We start from the raw sequence: 18,774 nt of genomic DNA, 5'->3' as shown, positions 1-18,774 counted from the left end.
AGGAGGTGACGGCGCAGGCCTCTTATGGGTGAAACATTTGGTGGATTTTTCAATTAAACTTCCAAAGAAGATTTGTGTGCAGTGCTAATTTAGGCAAGATGTCGATACAAAGTTGACAGAGCTCTAAACTGTTTAGTTCAGGAGGCGTTACTGCTGCCCTTGATGGAATTTTATGGAACTGGAAGTACTGGTGAAATGGCAGTGATAAAGATTTTTTAGAGACACATGTTACTGCCAGGGAACACATGTAACCTTTAACAGCTCGTTGCACTGTTAACCCATCCCTCTCTCTCTCTGTCAATCTGCTGCAGCAATACATACAGAGTGTAATACATAGATAGTTTTGTCATTTTGCAGTCCCTCCAGAAAAACGCGATTATGCGATCGCATAATTCAATGCATAATCAGCCACAGTCCGCATATTTATGCAGGGGCCGCATTTTTTCATATACGCCGCACTTTCGCCGCATAAATTGCAGATTACCGCGCAAAATATGCGGGGCTTGCATGATTTCATTATCCCCACATTTTCGTTGCAAAAAAGTCACATATATCTTAGCAGAAAGTTGAAAAATGTTGCGTTTACTTCACACAAGAGCAGCCATTTTCCCCTGTTGCCATGGGAACGTTATGAAGTGACGGAATTACCCAACGTGAACATCATCGAAAAGCTGCAAACCCTGCGATGAAGCCATGATGAAGCCCTTTTATTTATTCATTTTTACAGAAGTTGTAGCATATTCCTTTTGTAAAGCTACAGAACTTGTTTGACTCATCAATGTTTTGTAAGTTTGAGCCATGTGTTTATTAAGGTCTGAAATAAAACAAGATGAGAACTTAAATATTCCCAGCACTTTCTGTGATGCAGTATGCTTGCTTATCATAGGAAGTAATTACAAATGACTCTTTACATTAAGGTAGTAGCCTAGTGAGAACAGGGTGTTGGGGGAATCACTTTTATTTCTCTTTCATCAAACTGCAGTTTTTGCAAGTTCCAGCAATTTTTGCAAGTTCCCACAATTTCATTGCATAAAATTGCATAAATATCCCGCATATTCCATCTCATTTTTTAAGAAAATGTGCCGCATAATCAAGGATTTTTGCCCGCAACAATCACAAAAAAACTCAGCATTTTCCTGGAAGGACTGATTTTGGGGGTGTTGAGTGGATCTGAGGATTAATATTCAGGTTATTGATACTTAATGGGGGACACTGACATATATATGTAAAAACAAACTCTTTACTAATCAGCAGCTCTGATGAGAACCACAACCAGACTTTGATGACCAAACTTGACATGTCAATAACAATGTTTTCAATCAAAATAGATATACCTGTTCACTTACCATAAGGTCCTCGGGAAACAAGGGCTCTTGACTCCTGGCAAGCCCAATGGAGCGAGTCATGTGGAGGTTTCCATCCATGTCAGAGTATTTCCCGGTTAATGATGTTTCACAAAGTCTGGAAACATGAACACAAGCAACACAAGGTATGGAATTGATGTCCCTTAAGTTTCTCCAAAACCTTTATATCAACCCTTTTTGACTAATCTATACTTTTTCTCTCTTATCTTTCATGTCCATCCCCGGTGTTTTTTACCTATTCTGAGAGCACTAATGTGCTAATGTTTTCAAGAAGGTGTGTCAAACCAAAGACTAATGTGACACTACTAAATAGAATGTGTCATATTTGCTCAAGGCAAAGGGTCAAATTGTGACAAACAGTTTCATACGAGCTTCCATTGCTGCTGTGTACAAGCTTGGCAAGATAACTTGGGTTTCTGCAACTTTCAGTAGGTTAAAATTAAGACTTTTTAAGACCTTTTACCTGCTATATTGTGTCAGTTGAATGGCATCTACATTTACATTACATATTCACTGGCAGATGCTTTTGTCCAAAGCAGCATACAAACATGGTACAATCCAAGCATCAGTAGATCAAGAAGACTGAGCTTCACCATCATGAAACAGAATATCCTGAAAATAATCACAAATTACTGAAGTAAGCCTGTTTTAACTGTTGACTTCCTGTTTTTGACAGTCCCCTCATACATATTAATGAGAGGAAGGTTCCATCAGATCTGTGTGGATCATGTGATCATGGATGTATTATAGAGCCATGGGAGAAATGAGGAGACTGTCAGAATGTAGACAGCTCATCAGTAATGTGATTTAAATGTTCGCAACATCAGAGCTTATTCGGAAAAATTATTTCCATCCCCCATTAAGATCATTTATTTGAAAAAAGGCAAAAAAATAAGTGGTGATCGAGGATTTTTTTAAAATTTCTTCAAAATCAACTTATTCTAATGTGATACTTCTAAATGCGCATTAAAATACTTGGATGGAAGCACGGCTAAATCTTTGCATGCTCTTAGTTAACTTCCCATCGTTGCTCTTCTGTTTGTTCACTCTCCGGATGAATCATACCAACCCAGTCTTGTTGAAGTCGTGAAATGATTTGTGAACTGTGAGGACAACCTCCAGTCTCACAGTTAAAAATGTGAAATGGAAGCTTCACTATCTGGCCCGGGACACCACAAAATCACAATTACTCGCAATGCAGTGTTTGACAGCAGTTCAATTTCTAGCAAGATTGATTTCCTTTTCTGATATACTACCTTGAGAACATCTGTGGGTCGATTCCAGCAGACTGAGATCAAAAATCTCCGTTAAAAAACTTGCCCTTTAAGGATAAAGTTTATAGGTTGGCTGTGTTGCAACAGTCCCAAAGCCCTTGCATGTAAAGGAGGGGTATAAGATATTGTTTTTTAGTCAGTTTGGGATGAAAATCCTGAAAAACACCTTGAACCAAGTAGAGAAAGATTGAAATCCAGTGAAGAAGTGCTTTTTCACTTTCAAAAGTCAAAAGTCTGACCTGAGGTAGAAGACTGATTTAGTTGTACGCTCCTGGTAGACAAACATGTTCTTCCTGTTGACCACACAGAAAGAGTTCAGCACAGAGCGCAGGGCCTGAATCGCTACAATAGGGAGAAAAAAACATGTTGAGCATTATTGCAAAATAAAGATGAGGTTAATTAAGAAGAGGTTAATTCATTAATGTGAATATAAAAACTTTCCACCACTGTAACCCCTGTGAAAGATTTGCAAAGATTTGTCATTGTGGATGTCATACCTACATAGGAACATGATCTTTATATAAACCCAAGTGTTCAGATCTACCACTCACCTCTTGATACCCCCATGTTGGGTCCCATCTTGAGACGTGGGTGAATGTGGATGATTGTGCTCCACACCACATCACAGGCAAAATGTCCAGGGATGAACTGCATGGTAGCTGCCAGGTAGTCTCTGGCCTGGTAGCTCTCCTCTGTGTTGTAATCTGTGTAGACAGGGTCAACCAGTGTAAGGGCAAGGGCACGTAAGTATTTACACACAACTGCAAAAAGCTGACATTAAATGACGTAAACATAAATCTCAAAACCTGAACAAATAAAAAGCCCAACTATCTGCACCTTCTTCTGACTTACCATCGGAGGCATTGAGCCTCTGCCTGTAGAGAGACTCATTCTTCCAGATGTCTTCCTCACTCTCAGCCACCAGCAGAGAGTTACACACATGGCTGTCGTGTAGGTCCTGCAGCAGCATACGCTACACACACACAAACACACAAAGGAAGCGTTTCACAAGCAACTACACAAAGTGTTTATTGGACTGTGTTGATGTATGTGTGTTAGTTGCTATATATATTGCATTTACACCAAATCATGTTTGGCACTATAAGTTGGCACTGGTCTCTGTGAAAAAACTTACATACCTGAAAATGAAAAATCCAATCTGTTTACCAAAATTACTTTATTTGTATGATTTTTTAAAACATTTGTAGGCAAGTTTTTGAAAAACTAAAACACCTGTTTTACTAACTACATCTGTGATGTAGTTTTGAGTGCTGCAGTATCTACCTGATTGACAATTCTGCAGATTTCACCTATCTTCCTGACAACCATTTGATGCAGTTGCAAGTATTCAGGCAGCTCCTCATCTTCTTCCTTCTTCTCCAATTCCTCAGCAATGACCTCTTTTCCTTCTGTGAAGCACCTGCAAATATATGACAGATCCTAAGAAAAGAGTGGTATCCAATCACCAGCCGTAATCAAGCATCTGAGAATCCGTCCTAGGAACTGTGCTGAAAGTTTGACTGGAACGTACCCATTTAAGTTTCAATGAAGCTACATACACTATCAGCAAGGACAAAATATTTTCCTTTGAGAATGAATGACATCACCATTTTACAAAATGTTTAAACTGAAATTAATTATGAGGTCAAATAGCTTATCTTATGCTCGGTCGGTCGTAACTTGGCCTTCCAAGTCCGACCTAATAGTTAAGCCGGTGGCACCATTTAGGTTTTAGCCTTCTTCTCACTAAGACCAAGCATAAATCTTACACATAGTAGTAGTAAATGATGGATTATTCTCCAAGAAATTTCTTTCTTTACATTCTCTTATATTTTTACCATACATACTTTTCTAGACATCGTTTTCTGAACAATTCTTTATCTTAATGTTCATGAAATTACCATTTCCTTTATTTGATCCTCCATAACATTGCCACAAATTAAATATGATACACTACAAATTAGTAGGACAGCAGGAGATTTTTAACAATGTATCCTAGCAACGCACGCTGCTAGACAATAGCCATAGTTGTGTGGGCATTCACATGGACACGCATTGCTAAGACTGGGTGTAGTTAAGACAGGCTTAAGTTTGGTTAGTGCAACCAATATAAAATCCATTCTACAGACTGCAAAACAAGGATGCAGCTAGGAACAGAAATTAGTAAAGACCAGGTGGTGCAATTTTCCATGAAATGTGATACAGTTCTTTTACTTCTAAACCTAAAAGAATAAGCAAAAGTTAATGTTAAAGATGACGTCCAAATCTGGAATTCTTGATTAGTATAGGCCACCTACTATAGGCTGATTACTAAATATTAAATAAAGACAGAGGAATCAACTGTGGTGTTGAGAGCATTTCCTGAGGTCTGTCAGACCTGGAATGGGAGTAGACCTTCACTCTGTCCTGGTGGATCTGAACAATCAGCCAGAAGTCGGGCATCAATGGTGACTGACACTCCTGTTCATCCAGGGTGGGGCTCTCACACTCAGAGTCACTGCTGCCGCCATCATAGCCTTAAAACACACAGAGGTTAGGATTTCATAATTTACATTATCTTCATCACGGAAGTCATGCTAAGTCTGTACACCTTTGTAACAGACATTCAATGACAACAGCATGAGCGAAAAACTGCTCATCTCTGCAAACTGATTTACCAGTGTGAGTAAAGTCTTTTAACTGTTTGAGTATCAAGCAGTACTATCAGTGGTGTTCCACAAGGTTCACTTCTATGGCTGTGCGTGTGTGTGATTATATATATATATATATATATACATACACACACACACACACACACACACACACACACACTAATCATAACTAATTAAAAGAAATTCCCACTTAAAAACTGCAATATGGAGTGCTGATACTGAAGCACTCTAATTTTAACTGTATTCAGATGATACAGATTTGTATTCTTCAGTTTGAGTATTGGATCTATTAAGACCAGTTCAATGGTAAATGGACTGCACTTATATAGCACCTTTCTAGTCTACTTCCACTTCCACTACATGTCACATTCACCCATTTATACATATTCATATGCTGATGGCAGAGGCTGACATGAAAGGTGCCAACTGCTCATCAGAAACAGAAACTCATTCATTCACACACATTCATACACTGATGGCACTGAATTTGGGGTTCAGGGATTGTACCACCAACCTTCTGATTAGTGGACAAAGTGGCTTTACCTCCTGAGCCACAGTCACCCATTTTAGGAATATCCAAGAGGTAAAAGGATTCAGAATATGTCATATTCAGAATATTAGTGGAAAATTAGTATACATGTAAAGATAGTCATTGATGGCTCTTGCTGTTCTTGATCATGGATCATAGATATGAACTATAAATGGCTTTGTTTACATTGAGCTTCATCTCAAACAGATTTAACAGTTTCATAATACCCCTGCAACTTACTGTACCACTCTGGTTGTATATGTTCACAATATCTTCTCCTCTTCAATCTAAAGTTGTTGCAGAGGCATTCAGTTGTCTTAGAAAACATTTGATCCCTTCTGCTCAATATTTTATTAGCGCTTTTTCTACCAACTGTTTTCTTCTTCATTCTGAGACCAGAACACAACAAATGATGAGAATTTTCACTCCTGATATCTAAAGAGAGGGAAAAAAATGTCTGATGTTCTTATTCTGAAGTTGCATATCATAGGTAGGGTTGGGATTTAGTGTAAACAGAATTACTAATTTTGAAACCTATTTTGTTCAATTATGTTAGAGTTCACAAAATTAATGTTTAGCTGACAAATCTAACATTTGAATCCATGCCATAATAGTGTCATGGGTATTTCTCAAGTAACAACTTTTTGCTTTGGTCCAGTCAGAGAGATGGTTGGGAAATTACACAAAGTTGAAGCTATTTTAAAAGCCTAAAAGGGGCTTTCGAGAAACCATTTGGGGCTGAAGCCAAAGAAGCCCCTCCTTCCCTCCGCGCCTACCACCATGCACTAAACTTTATTCTAATACTGTTTATTTTATTAAAATGTATTAATGTATTAAAATTCACAGCTGTCATGTCTGATTTTGTGTTGTTGAATATCTGAATCTTCAGTTTAAGACTTAAAAAGTAGGATGACAAATGTATTTTATCATCTGATGTCTCATACTCTGATGATCGTGTATTTCGGTTTCTATATTGCCAATCTTGCATAAAATCTTTTAATCTTTTAAAAAACTTTTGTTTGATGAGAATGAGATGGTTTAGAGGAGAAATCTGTGATTAAAAGAATCCATTTAACAGAAAAAGTAATGATGCCAATTTTCCACAAGATGGAGCCGTTTATCAGAGCAATACTGACTATATATTGGAACTGTGTTCCAGTAAATGAGTAGTGCCAAGTTCTAGCCAATCTAGTGAGTTATGTTAATTAAAGTTAGTACAATGTATTTCAGAAGAAACAGAAGATCAATTCCTTAAGCTTGATTACATGACAGCCATCTGGTTACATGCTCTTAGTCAGGGAAAGAAATGCTGGTGCAATGTATCGGTAGCTTTCATAATATAGGTCTGTATTTTGTAAGTGTAGAACTAACAAGCTGGTGAGAAATGAGGATTTCAGACTTGTCACATCACAACACCTTGTTCTTCAAACCTCTCTAACACCGATCCACCATCATTCAGCTTTGTGCAGCACACTCACCCTGCATGTCTGAGTCCAAACTGCCCTGGCTGGAGACCACGCTCTGGACTCGACTTGGCCTGAGTTTGCCACAGCCTAGGGAAAGACAATTTGACATTTTTGGTCAGGAGGTCCAGTGTCAGCAGGATCACAGTCACAAATCAAAGCCTAAAACAGAGACAAGCTCTGCCGGTACACACACCCTCAGAGCCTTTCTCCCCAGAAAACTACACATCAGTTTTGAAAGGCTGTGGATACAGCATCGTGTTACCATGTTGGGAAGGAGGAAACAACCTAGAGATTTACTACTCTACATTTAATTAACAGTCCCATATAAATGAATTAAGATTCTAGACAGTAAATAGACCACATCAGGACACATTTATATCGGAATTGTTACCATACCCAAGCAATATTCTTTTGCTGTGGTTAGAGTATATGTTCTTCTATCAGTAAATCATCAAAGTTTCTTGTATTATATTCACCTCTTCTTCCTGTGTTATGATGAGTTAAATACTGAACACCATCTATAAAGCCTTTCTTTCTTTGTGAGCAAACAGGTGTTGATTTTTAATAACCCCAACTCTTTGCTTTCATCTCATAGTGAAAATAAAGTAAAGTAACAGTAAAAAAAAAATCATATGAGTTGTATACCTTAAAGTTCCATTCCTAAAACTGACAACTTACATCTTAATAGTAATTCTCTGCATTTTGGCATATTACATAATGACTTATGATGCAGTATAGTTCTTCTAAAGGTTTTACATTTAGGAGGATCTATTGTCAGATATGGGATATAATATTCATAGGTATGTTTTCATTATCATCATAGCATTATTTTATAATCACCTGAATATAAGAATCGTTGCGTTTTAATTACCTTAGAATGAGCCATTTTTATCTACAGATGCTTGTACAGCAGCCCAGAACCGTCAAACCAAACATAACTCCTTTCCATCAACACAGAGGTAGTGGTAGTTTGGGCCTGGTGCCCCTGCTGGTTTACGGTTGGTTCAGCTTACAGACCTTCTAAGAACTGGTTGCTATCCCAACTTGCTACATAGCAACCAGAGAGCCACATTACCAGTCACAGTACAACTTCAGCGTTAGCTCTTGTTACCAAGGTTAAGCTAGCTGGCAAGCTGGCTGTTGGTCATTTAACATTACATAATAAAGCATAGCTACCAATTTCTCACATCAATGTCACAAACGTTGAACTAACACTGATAAATAGTGACTAGGCTTGCTTGGGTGATGTTAGCTCACCAACAGCTAGCTAGCCACATAGCTCAATTTTGCAGTCAAAACATCTAATTTACCCTCGTAACATGTCAAATTAGTAGATGCTTGTTTGGATGATGTTAGCTGACCAAACATTTAGCTGGCTAGTCATCTAGCTCAATTTTACTGCCATAGCATCTATGTTACACGTAGCATGTGACAAATTAGTAGCTATGCTTGTTTGGGTGACGTTAGCTAACCAAACCCTCCTGATAGCTCAATTTTATGTTATGTTAGGACATTAATGTATAAAATTAGTAGCTTGCTAAACAGCTAATAAATACATAGCTGACTGGCTACTAGGTGCCCCCAGCCCCTGGTGTAAGCGGTTCCTGGTTCTAGACCACCAAAGTGTTGTGGAAACTGGAACCAGTTTTCCTGGACGAGAACACAAAGAACTGGGTTGAGATTAGGTAACGGCTCAAAATGTCCCTCAAACTGCCTTGGTGGAAAAGGGGTAACACTGGCTCTTGATAGGGCCTTTCATGCTTTCAAGTTTAGCGGCCACCATACTCGCTAGGAATGGGAGGGTGAGGTGAAGGTGTTGTAATCAGCAACTACACTGCTAGATGCCACAAAATCCTACACACTGAACCTTTAAAACACACTCGCTGTCATTAAGTCATTATGGCAAGACATAACCACACTGATACCTGACACTTGTAAAGTGTTATGATCATACATACATTTTTAGACAGACATCCAGTGGAGGGCATGTAATTAAATACTTCAATAATATGTTACACATATGTACAGGAGTGCAGTGTGTCTGTTAGACTCACTGTGAGAGGCTGACTGCAAGGACTCAGCCAGGCTGACACTGGACGGCGTCTTGGGGGGTGAGGCGGGCTCTGTGCCATGCTCGGTTTGGATCTGTGGGGTACCGGGCTGACCTCTGTCCCCCACCACCATGCCAACTGAGCTCTGAGAAACTGTGTCATGTGCGTCAGGCTTCAAGACTCTGACTTGCTCACTGGTTTCTGCAGTTGTGTCACTGGGAGAGTCTCCACCAACGCTGATGGACTTCTTGTCTTCACCCTGCAGTTGGACAGAGTTCAAGTAAAAATGAGAGCTATACAAATGTGTTTCATCTACTGTGACTCAAACAGCAATAAAGAATTCAGCAGGACCATGAAGAGAATGATTCTAAGGTACTGAATGTGTTTTGACAGAAAATCTGTGCTGTCATTCCTTTGGCAACAGAATAAAGGATTTACTCAGTGCTTTTTCTCTAGGCTGCCAGATACTGTGATTATGATTAGATACCACTGAATAAAAACTGCAAAAGCGACAAACTCGGTGTTCACACTGCAGCTGCAAATGTCTCAATTCTGATGTTCTATATCTCATGAGATCTGTTGTTTTCTGGTCTGTAGTAAGAGAATAGGAGATGAATTGATCTCATATCCCCAAAATAAACTATCCCAGATATCTTAAAAACAAAACCTGGGGTTTCACCAAGGTAAACAGCTCAGTAAGTCTGAATCAGGTAGGCATGTGTGAGAAACCACCTTCACTAACCACTTTCCTTAAGCATCCCTGTACTGATTTCAGCCTCATGCAGCTCGACTTTTATTGTTTATATGGCAATACATTTGATCCCAGCAACTGTTTGAGTATCCACTATAAAACTAAACACTAAGAACTATTCTAAATGACATCTCAGACCTCGCTGTCTGCCTCTGTTGCCTGAGCCTCCACTTCACTCTCTAGCACCGCGTCCTCCACCTGAGCTCTGGCACTGCAGGGGTTGCTGTGTTGCGGGGGGTCCGCGGCGCTTTCAGACAGACTCTTGGCAGCATTGATCCTCTGAGGGTGCAGTCTGCTCAGAGACATGAAGTAGAAGCTGTCCTGTTCTCCATTCAACACATAGCCAGAGAAGGACATTCTGCGGAACTCCTGCGGGAACAGACATTATCCCATCATGTATGCTGATTAAGTCCTACATATTAGCTATGTAGCACTTAAACAGCCATATATGCTCTAGTGCGGACAGGTACTCACTTATTGTACCAAGGAAAGAGAACTCTTTCGTTGTTCATTCCCGACTGTCCATTGCAAGAGGTTTGTTCCATTGGTCCATAATAATAAACTAAAGAAATTCTATATTTGTATTCATATTTATACCTACAAATATGCAGGTTAAAGTTTTGTGGAATAACAACAGAGCATTATTGAGCTTTTGAAATTAGTTTTTTTTTTCTTATTGACCATATGTCAACATTTATTTTGCTGTTAAGACCAATGAGCCACCATGCATGTTTTCAAAATAAATGACAAATCTTCTGCCTTTTTTATTTGCTGCTGTACTGAAACCATGATCCCAAAACCCACTTGCACTGGAAGTCTTGTAATGTGAAAAATCAGTGCAGGAAGTAATGAGCTTAACATTGAGTGAAAAAACACAGCAAAGTAAAATCATTTGCAATTGTAAAGACACAGACACAGTCGGCCTATATCTCAGCATTTAATTCATTTCTGTGAAGAAAACTAAATGAAATAGTTACTTTTGAAGTTTAGATTCTTATTTAAGATCTAAACTTTGAAGTCCTGAACACAAGCTGTATTCACAGAGCTGGATTAGTGAGTGAAACAGTACTGAAAGGTTGTGTCAGAGTGTGTGTCTGTCTGTGTGTTTGTGTGTCTGTCTGTGTGTGTGTGTGTGTGTGTGTGTGTGTGTGTGTGTGTGTGTGTGTGTGTGTGTGCGCCCTTGCCTCTTTGAATTTTTCCAGGGACTGCTCAGGCCCAAAGACAAACTGAAGCGGGACATCCTCGCAGTGACAGTGCGGTCGACCGCTGGAGCGCAGCACATGTTCAGCTACTTTCTGCAGCATGGCCGAGCCGATGACCCGAGAGTGACGCAGAGCAGAGACGATCTCATCCTCCAGCAGCCAGCGAATCTGGAACACACAGAGAAGGAAAGCTCACCGATGTCGTGTGTGTACCACAACAAACATTTGGACATCATAGTATTCAGTACAAGTCTAATATAAACAGCCATGTTTCCGTCTAAATGTACCGCAGAATTTTAACCAAATTTTGAGTGATTCGGCAAAATGTTTCCATCCACTGGATCACTGAGGTCAGCAGTAGGTGGTTTCAATTCTCTGGTTGCAGTAACAAGATGATGAAATTAAAAGAGCGCCAGTGGGAGCTCAAATGGTGAAAACCAATGGACAAACTTTAGTTTCATGTATTAATGTGAGGAAGGTACCATCAGATCTGTGTTCAGAGATCATGGATGTATTAGAGAGCCGTGGGAGCCATGAGGAGACTGCTAGCATAAATCTTTTTTCTTTTTTTAAATTTTGCCACTTTCATCAAACCAATCTAATGCTGAAATATGTAAACACAGCTAAGAAGACTAAAGATTGCTAGCCGCTCCTGTTCATTAAAAAATGTATTCACAATGTCCATGTTCAACAAAAAGACTCGACTAATGATTATGATCTTGGTCTTAGAACATGAAATGTTCATATCATCCCTTGCCTATTCCATGCCAATCCGCCTGTTATATTATGATATGTCTTGCATGAAAATTTTGAAATTTTTAGCTTAATTCGATCCCTAGTGGTGTTGCTGGAGAAAGGGTCAGAAAGTGACCTCAAGCTGGGGTGCCTCCAAATTTTCCATTTGTTCTAAACCTCTTATCCTGTTCTAGTTTAATAAATACATTTGGGTAAAAGTATAAATTCAACATGATTTTTTTATATCCGGCTTTAGATATAATATGAATTTGGGTAAAGCTAATAGGTGAAGATACTCTTTTGACAGCTCACACTTGAATGAGACTCACCTCGTCCATTGTAGCCAGAATTGCTAACTTGTGAGGAACTGGGAGTTTGGATAAGGGATCGCCAGATACCCTAATGGGAGACAATAGAGTCAATCAGAGAAAGCTCAGCTCTGTATTTTCCCGTAGAACAACATGTGTCTAACAAACTCACCCGTCAACTCCGGCTCCCCTCAGACTGTCCAACACTGCCATCAGCTCCTCATCAGAGCGGTAGGAGGAGGGCTGTCCTGGTGAACGATTCAGGGACACGCTACTCTCTGAGGTGTACCTGCACACAAAGAGGAGAACCAACGAGCCACACCAGGGTTTCATCATTCACATTCACACATTATCCTTAGGAGACATTTAGGTCCAAGGAGTGCACAGCATACTGACCACTTCTGGTCCTGATTTAGATATGTCTTCTAGCTTTTATCCAGTTACCATGGCATACATGTTTGTGTTGATACTACTTCTAGATGGTGCCAAGGTAAAATAAAATATAATCCTATACTGTATACATGTAGTGTAAAAGCGCTTTGAGTGGTCGGAAGACTAGAAAGGCGCTATACAAGTACAGGTCCATTTATATTTATATTTATTTATAGGACCAGTGTGTAGGATTTAGTGGGAGCTGATTGCAACCATTTGAATTCAGCTCAGCCTTTCAAGCACGTAGGAAGTGGCTGTTACATGTCTTATCTAGAGCCAGTTTTTAGCCCATGTTTCTGGGCTACATGGTGGTTCAACATGGCAGACTCTAGATAAAAACAACTCTTAATTTCAGGTGATTGTACACTAATAAAAAACATATTTAGGAATATTATATTCCATTATATTCTTTAATGTTACACACTGGACCTTTAAAAAACTCAATCTATGATTAATCAAACATACTGAATAATCCTCTTTTCTTGCAAACCTGCTGAACTCTTTGCTCGCTCTTTGACTCACCTGTTATGATGGAAATCAGCCATGACTTCAATCTCCAGAGGTAGTGTCAGGACAAAAATGTCTAATGTGACTGAGAGCTCATTCAAATCCACAGTCTTTAAGGCCTCAGCATTCTCCAGGCAGGAAATAATCTCACCTGCAATCACAACACCGAAGTAAGCACCCAAGCCTCAGTGGTCAAATTTAAACCTTGGGAAAAAGCCTTTTTTTGAGCAGATTGAGGCTGTACGCACCAAGGCAAGTAGGCAGTGTTTGTATGGGCATGGAGCCGTGGCAGCTTTTCATATTGACAGAACAAGTGACGTGAACAAACAGCGGTGGCATGTCCAGCTGTGGCTCCTCGGCTTCCAGCAGGGAGTCTCCCTCCAGGATGCTGAAGGAGTCCTGGTCCTGGTTGACAGTGTTGGAGTCTGACAGGGACTGGTCTTCACCCTCTCCGTGGAAGCTGGTGCCTGGGTGCTCAGCGTACTCCACCACCAGATCTGTGTCGCTTTCTGTCATTATGCAGCAGCCCAACACAGCTTCTACACACAAAATGTATCCTTATCATATCACTGGATGAGTTTAGTGTCTCGGCTATGGGTCATCACATAGAGACAAATGAGAATTAGTAAGTTAGTAAGTAAGTTAAGTTCTGTTCCATGCTGCTCCTTTCACACAAGGTCCATACACCTTTACAAAAACATGAAACATGTCTAGCTTTGAAATAATGTTTTTGGGTTTGGCGTTTAGCACTTAGTTGAAATGTTGACAGGCAGTCAGAATTGTTCCGCAAATAGTGTGAATGCATTGTATTAAAATTAATTAAAATATTTCTGATTCATTTTCATTTTTGAGTAATCCTCACCGTCCTCAGTAGCTGGCTCAGCCTCTGATACCGGATCCTCACTGGGTCTCCTCCCCATCTCACCGTCCTCTGAGTCCTCCTGAGGAGACAAACCACAGCACAAAGCTTCCAGTCTAATCAACAGCTGCATTCATGTGGAAACCTGCGAGTGGTTTCTCATTCTGAGCCAGAGCCGACACACACAATCGTTTTCACATGCACAAATCGACCTCAGGTATCATTCATTTACCTCTCTGATTAGATTTTCCTTTGATTAACGACATACAAATTTCTCTGCTGTGGGTTTGTTTTCTCCAGAAACATTTCCTCGATATGTTGTTTTATTGTGAACAATAATGAGATATGAAAGCAAAGCAAAGTCAGTCTGGCCAAAAGACAAGATTACAATGAGAAATGCAAACACACGACTCAGTGTACCTCTTTCTTGGATGGCGATGGGCAGTAGAAGAAGTAGTGTGGATTGGAGGGCACAGTTTTGAAGTACTGAGACACGATCTCCATGAATTTATCCTGTCGAATGACATCACCTTGTTAGCTCGTTATCTCATGTACTTACTAATTACTCAGAGGAGAGTCTATTAAGAGGAATATTTCGGTCTACTTTAAAAATATGAAATACAGAGCAGGAGATTAAGACTTCAGACGTTACCTGTATTATTTTGTGTAGATCTGGATACACTTCACACTTGGGCTGTGTCTGAAGCAGCGTCAGAGGGAACTCTGGGATCTTGACTGTTTTGGACTCATCCAGGATCAGGGGAGATGTAGGACCAGAGGACTTTTCTCTAGATTCAGCTTCACTGACATCATCCATTTCAATGCTTTTGCCAGAAAGATCACATCATTAGTAATTGTGTTAGTTGGCTACAACGTAAAAATGTTTGCTGCCAATAGACCATAGTGAATTCAAAGCACTGACATGTTGGTTTTTAAGAATTCTGCACATCACTGTTCACAGTTTATCAGAAACAAATAACTAGTAAACCACCAAGGTGTATTTACATCACACCAACGTCCAAAAGGACATCCATGTGGATCCACACAGACCCTTGCATTCCGTCATAGCTGTGTGGACGTGAGTTATGTTTTGACCATTATCAACTTAAATAGCACAACATCAATGAATCAGCAGTCAATTGTGTGCATCCCTTGTATCTTGATGAGCATAATCTGAGATATAGAGCAGTCATGTGAACATTCACAGAACCTCAGTGGGGGGGATACAAAAATCCATAAAGTTAATAAAAGGAATGGAATGACAGCTCCCTTTAATTCACTTTGGCAAGAAGGCAAAGGGAGGAATTGAGTGTACACCGTATACACCATAACACTGTGACAACCTGGTGCTCATAATGTTCTGCAGCCCCCTACCAACAGAGTGCTGTGCACTGTGTGGTCTGACACCTTTCTATCAGAACCAGCATTAACTGTTTCAGCAGTTTGAGCTACAGTAGCTCGTCTGTTGGATCGGACCACACGGGCCAGCCTTCACTCCCCACGTGCATTAATGAGTCTTGGCCGTCTCCAGTTCTCCCTTTCCTTGGAGCCCTTTTGATAGGTACTGACCTCTGCAGACCGGGAACACCCCCCAGTTTTGGAGATGCTCTGACCCAGTCAGATGTATATATGTATGTTCTCATTCCCAGGTCATCAAAAACTGATGCAAGCTGTGTTCAGTTAGTTGCAATCTGAAACTGCTAGATGCCACTAAACCCTACACACTGGTCCTTTAAAGTCCTCATTTAAACCTTTAGCCTGTAGTTGGTCACACAGTTACACAAATAAAGGGAGCTGTGAATCCAGACTGCGGTTCCTCATTGCAATTTTATATGTAAATCTGAACCTAAATAGGTTAATGTTGTTTTGTTTTTCTCTGTTATTTGTCACACCCTACATATTGTATGCTGTTATCCATACTATATATGCACACTGTATACTCTATGCAATAACCTATAATGTTATAATGTTAAGTGTTGGTTATGTTTAATATATGTCAATATTCATGGTCTTACCTGGACGAGGAGGCCAGGGCAGCCCTATAATCTGTCCGTTCCTCCTCAGCCTCTCCGATGACAAAGGTGGCAGGGCTCCTTGAAGGTTTCCATGCCGGAGCCTCACCGTGCTCCCTAAAGACCCGGATGTGTCCACAGACTGTGTGCAGGAAAGTGGTGATGTCAATCTCCTGCAGGGATTCTTCGCAGTAATCCATGGCCATCAGGACATCCTGGGAGTTGATGCTGTAGGACTGCTGCAGGCTGCGGTACACACCTGAGGAACGCAGTGAGCGAATAAATGACTGATGCTGTAATACAGTAACACAGCCACTGGCTTTCAGTGGGATTTTAAAAGGACACACTCTCTTTAAAATCTTTCTTTATGCTTTGTTTTTAATGTTGTTACTTTTTGCATTTTATCATATCGTTTTGTATGAAATATGCAGTAAAAATAAATAAAGCTTGGCCTCAGTTCCAGCATTTCTCTCCCTGTACTTGCAACTTCCTTCTAAAGCTGTTAAAGAGCAGTGCAAATAGCATATCCTCAAAGAAATGATATTTCAGCATATCCTGCAGATATGCAGCCCATTTCCTACTGGAAATTCTTTATTAGGAATAACCCCTTGATAACAATATACAATTAAATCAAATTTGATAAAAAGAAACAAAATCAACAAAAAAGATAAAACCAAAGGGAAACAGTAATTATCAAGATCACACTCCAAGTAGAGCATGGAAATGGATCACTCATAGTTTAGAGTGGTGGTATTGTCAGTGAAAGCAGTAGGTAATTAGATTTACAAACCATGATGAATTCTACAGGTGTTATTATATTATATTATATTATATTGAATTAACTGTCATTAAGAACATGTACAATCGATCCTATAATAAGAAGACGGTATTTTTAAAGATGATGTGGGCTGAATATTTACAGGTAGATTATTCAAGTCAGAGAGAACTTTAAACATGAAGGCTTTCTTAGCTGTTGACTCAGAGACTGCAGGAACAGAAAACAAGAGCTGTGTAGAATGTCTCCATTGATAATTCGAGGAGAAACCCACCATAAAATCTTTTAATAAAAGTAGTTTCCTATTTACAGGGTTTAATCAGGAGTCATGGTGTAAATACTAGACTGCGCAATTTGGCACTGCGCCAACAGATAATGCTGATAAACTGTTTAAAATTTGACTTAAAGAATTTGTTATTAATGATTCCGTGGCAACCATAACTTGTTCTGAGTGCATGTTGGTGGAGGAGGGGCTCACCTTTGACGTAGCTCTGGTGGTAATGCTCTTGCAGCAGGCTGCAGTAGTTGGCCAGCTCCTTGTGTTTGTGAGGCTGAGCCAGGAGGTCGGTCCAAGGGGACGGGCTGCTGCGGTCCTGAGACAGTGACCTGTCAGAGGATAACAGCGCAGCAAACACAAAGAGACAGGAAACAAATGCGCTCAGTAAGAAAGACTAATGATGGGTCTGCTGAACCCACACGGACCAACTACAACTTCATTTAACATCTTCCATTACATTTATAAACAAAATGTGTACAAATTTCACGGTCAGTTAAAAATACAGACAATTCTATTCCATATGATTGATATGAAAGCACTAAGATAGCTTTAGCCCAGACCTCCACTACAGTAAGCAAAGAAGCCAAGAAGCCTGAGGGACAGCTGGACCTCCACAGCATGCATTTTAAGAGTCATATTTAACATAATTTATTAGGACAAAAGGGAGGGAGAAACATGAATCAGGTTAAAAAAAAAAAAAAACTTGATCACCAAACGTGATGCATTTGCAGCTAAGAGTTTTTGTCTGTGTGACAGCAAGGTGTCAGAAGACAATCTGCTGCAACACACACACACTCACCTACAAAGCTGCAGAAAGCACAGTGGTCTGGTCTGAGCTTTTAGTACTACACACACACACTTTACCTTTGAAGCTAAATCGAATTCAGTTCACAATGTTCTGCATGAACAGCAACAGCAATATGTACAGAAGTATGGAGTCTGCCACCAGAATTTTTTTAATTAAAATTAATGAATTTGTTTTGCATTTAAGTGATGCATTGTAAAAAGACATTTAAAGACATTTAAAGACAAAAAAAAATGAATTGGTATAAAAAAATAATAATAATTTTAGAGAAGATTTCAAATGTTACTTTCTTCCATTGCCACAGAATTTGTCTCCTGTTTTAACATTTACCTTTTCATCTCATGATTACATTAATTTAGGAAAGGTTCTCTGTAACTTAAAGGTCCAGTGTTTAGGATTAAGTGGGATCTAGCGGTGTAGTTGCAACTCCCTCGCGTCACCCTACCCTTCCAAGCACAAAGAAGAAACTACAGTGGCCTCGTCATGAGCAAAAAACGCGTACAGCCCTATCTAGAGCCAGCGTTTGGTTTGTCCATTCTGGGCTACATTAGGAAAATGGTGGTTCAATATGGCAGACTCCATGAAAGGGAACTCGCATTGTCTGTAGATATAAACAGCTCATTCTAAGGTAACAAAAACACGATTCCTATTTTTAGGTGATTATAAACAATGAAAACATATCTATGAATATTATATTCCATTTCTGACAATAGATCCTCCAGAATGTTACACACTGGACCTCTAATATGATCAGACTTAAATATGTAAGTGTCTAC

The 18,774-nt window shown here is 39.8% G+C and overlaps 1 protein-coding gene across 11 annotated transcripts in view; it reads right to left on the bottom strand.

The window, feature by feature from the left end:
• The window catches only part of szt2 (SZT2 subunit of KICSTOR complex), a 117,416-nt gene that overhangs the window by 76,419 nt on the left and 22,223 nt on the right, over positions 1 to 18,774 (bottom strand). For 7 of the 11 annotated variants that reach the window (XM_051377721.1, XM_051377726.1, XM_051377727.1 and 4 more), the window contains 19 exons: positions 17,395 to 17,522; positions 16,145 to 16,400; positions 14,782 to 14,953; positions 14,550 to 14,642; positions 14,133 to 14,211; positions 13,519 to 13,809; positions 13,286 to 13,421; positions 12,504 to 12,620; positions 12,353 to 12,422; positions 11,271 to 11,456; positions 10,225 to 10,455; positions 9,339 to 9,594; positions 7,297 to 7,371; positions 5,016 to 5,154; positions 3,923 to 4,058; positions 3,491 to 3,611; positions 3,190 to 3,342; positions 2,878 to 2,980; positions 1,347 to 1,461 (listed from right to left, as the gene is read on the bottom strand). In XM_051377721.1, coding sequence (XP_051233681.1) covers positions 1,347 to 1,461; positions 2,878 to 2,980; positions 3,190 to 3,342; positions 3,491 to 3,611; positions 3,923 to 4,058; positions 5,016 to 5,154; positions 7,297 to 7,371; positions 9,339 to 9,594; positions 10,225 to 10,455; positions 11,271 to 11,456; positions 12,353 to 12,422; positions 12,504 to 12,620; positions 13,286 to 13,421; positions 13,519 to 13,809; positions 14,133 to 14,211; positions 14,550 to 14,642; positions 14,782 to 14,953; positions 16,145 to 16,400; positions 17,395 to 17,522 — 2,857 coding nt within the window. Of the gene's footprint in view, positions 1 to 1,334; positions 1,462 to 2,877; positions 2,981 to 3,189; positions 3,343 to 3,490; positions 3,612 to 3,922; positions 4,059 to 5,015; positions 5,155 to 7,296; positions 7,372 to 9,338; positions 9,595 to 10,224; positions 10,456 to 11,270; positions 11,457 to 12,352; positions 12,423 to 12,503; positions 12,621 to 13,285; positions 13,422 to 13,518; positions 13,810 to 14,132; positions 14,212 to 14,549; positions 14,643 to 14,781; positions 14,954 to 16,144; positions 16,401 to 17,394; positions 17,523 to 18,774 lie in introns of all 11 variants that reach the window. The other 4 variants (XM_051377722.1, XM_051377725.1, XM_051377724.1 and 1 more) reach the window with 1 other exon arrangement.

This window comes from Dicentrarchus labrax, unplaced genomic scaffold, assembly GCF_905237075.1.
Source record: "Dicentrarchus labrax unplaced genomic scaffold, dlabrax2021, whole genome shotgun sequence".
Lineage (NCBI taxonomy): Eukaryota > Metazoa > Chordata > Actinopteri > Moronidae > Dicentrarchus > Dicentrarchus labrax.
Note: the sequence above shows the minus strand (reverse complement) of the source record. Positions and strands in the feature narration are given on the sequence as shown.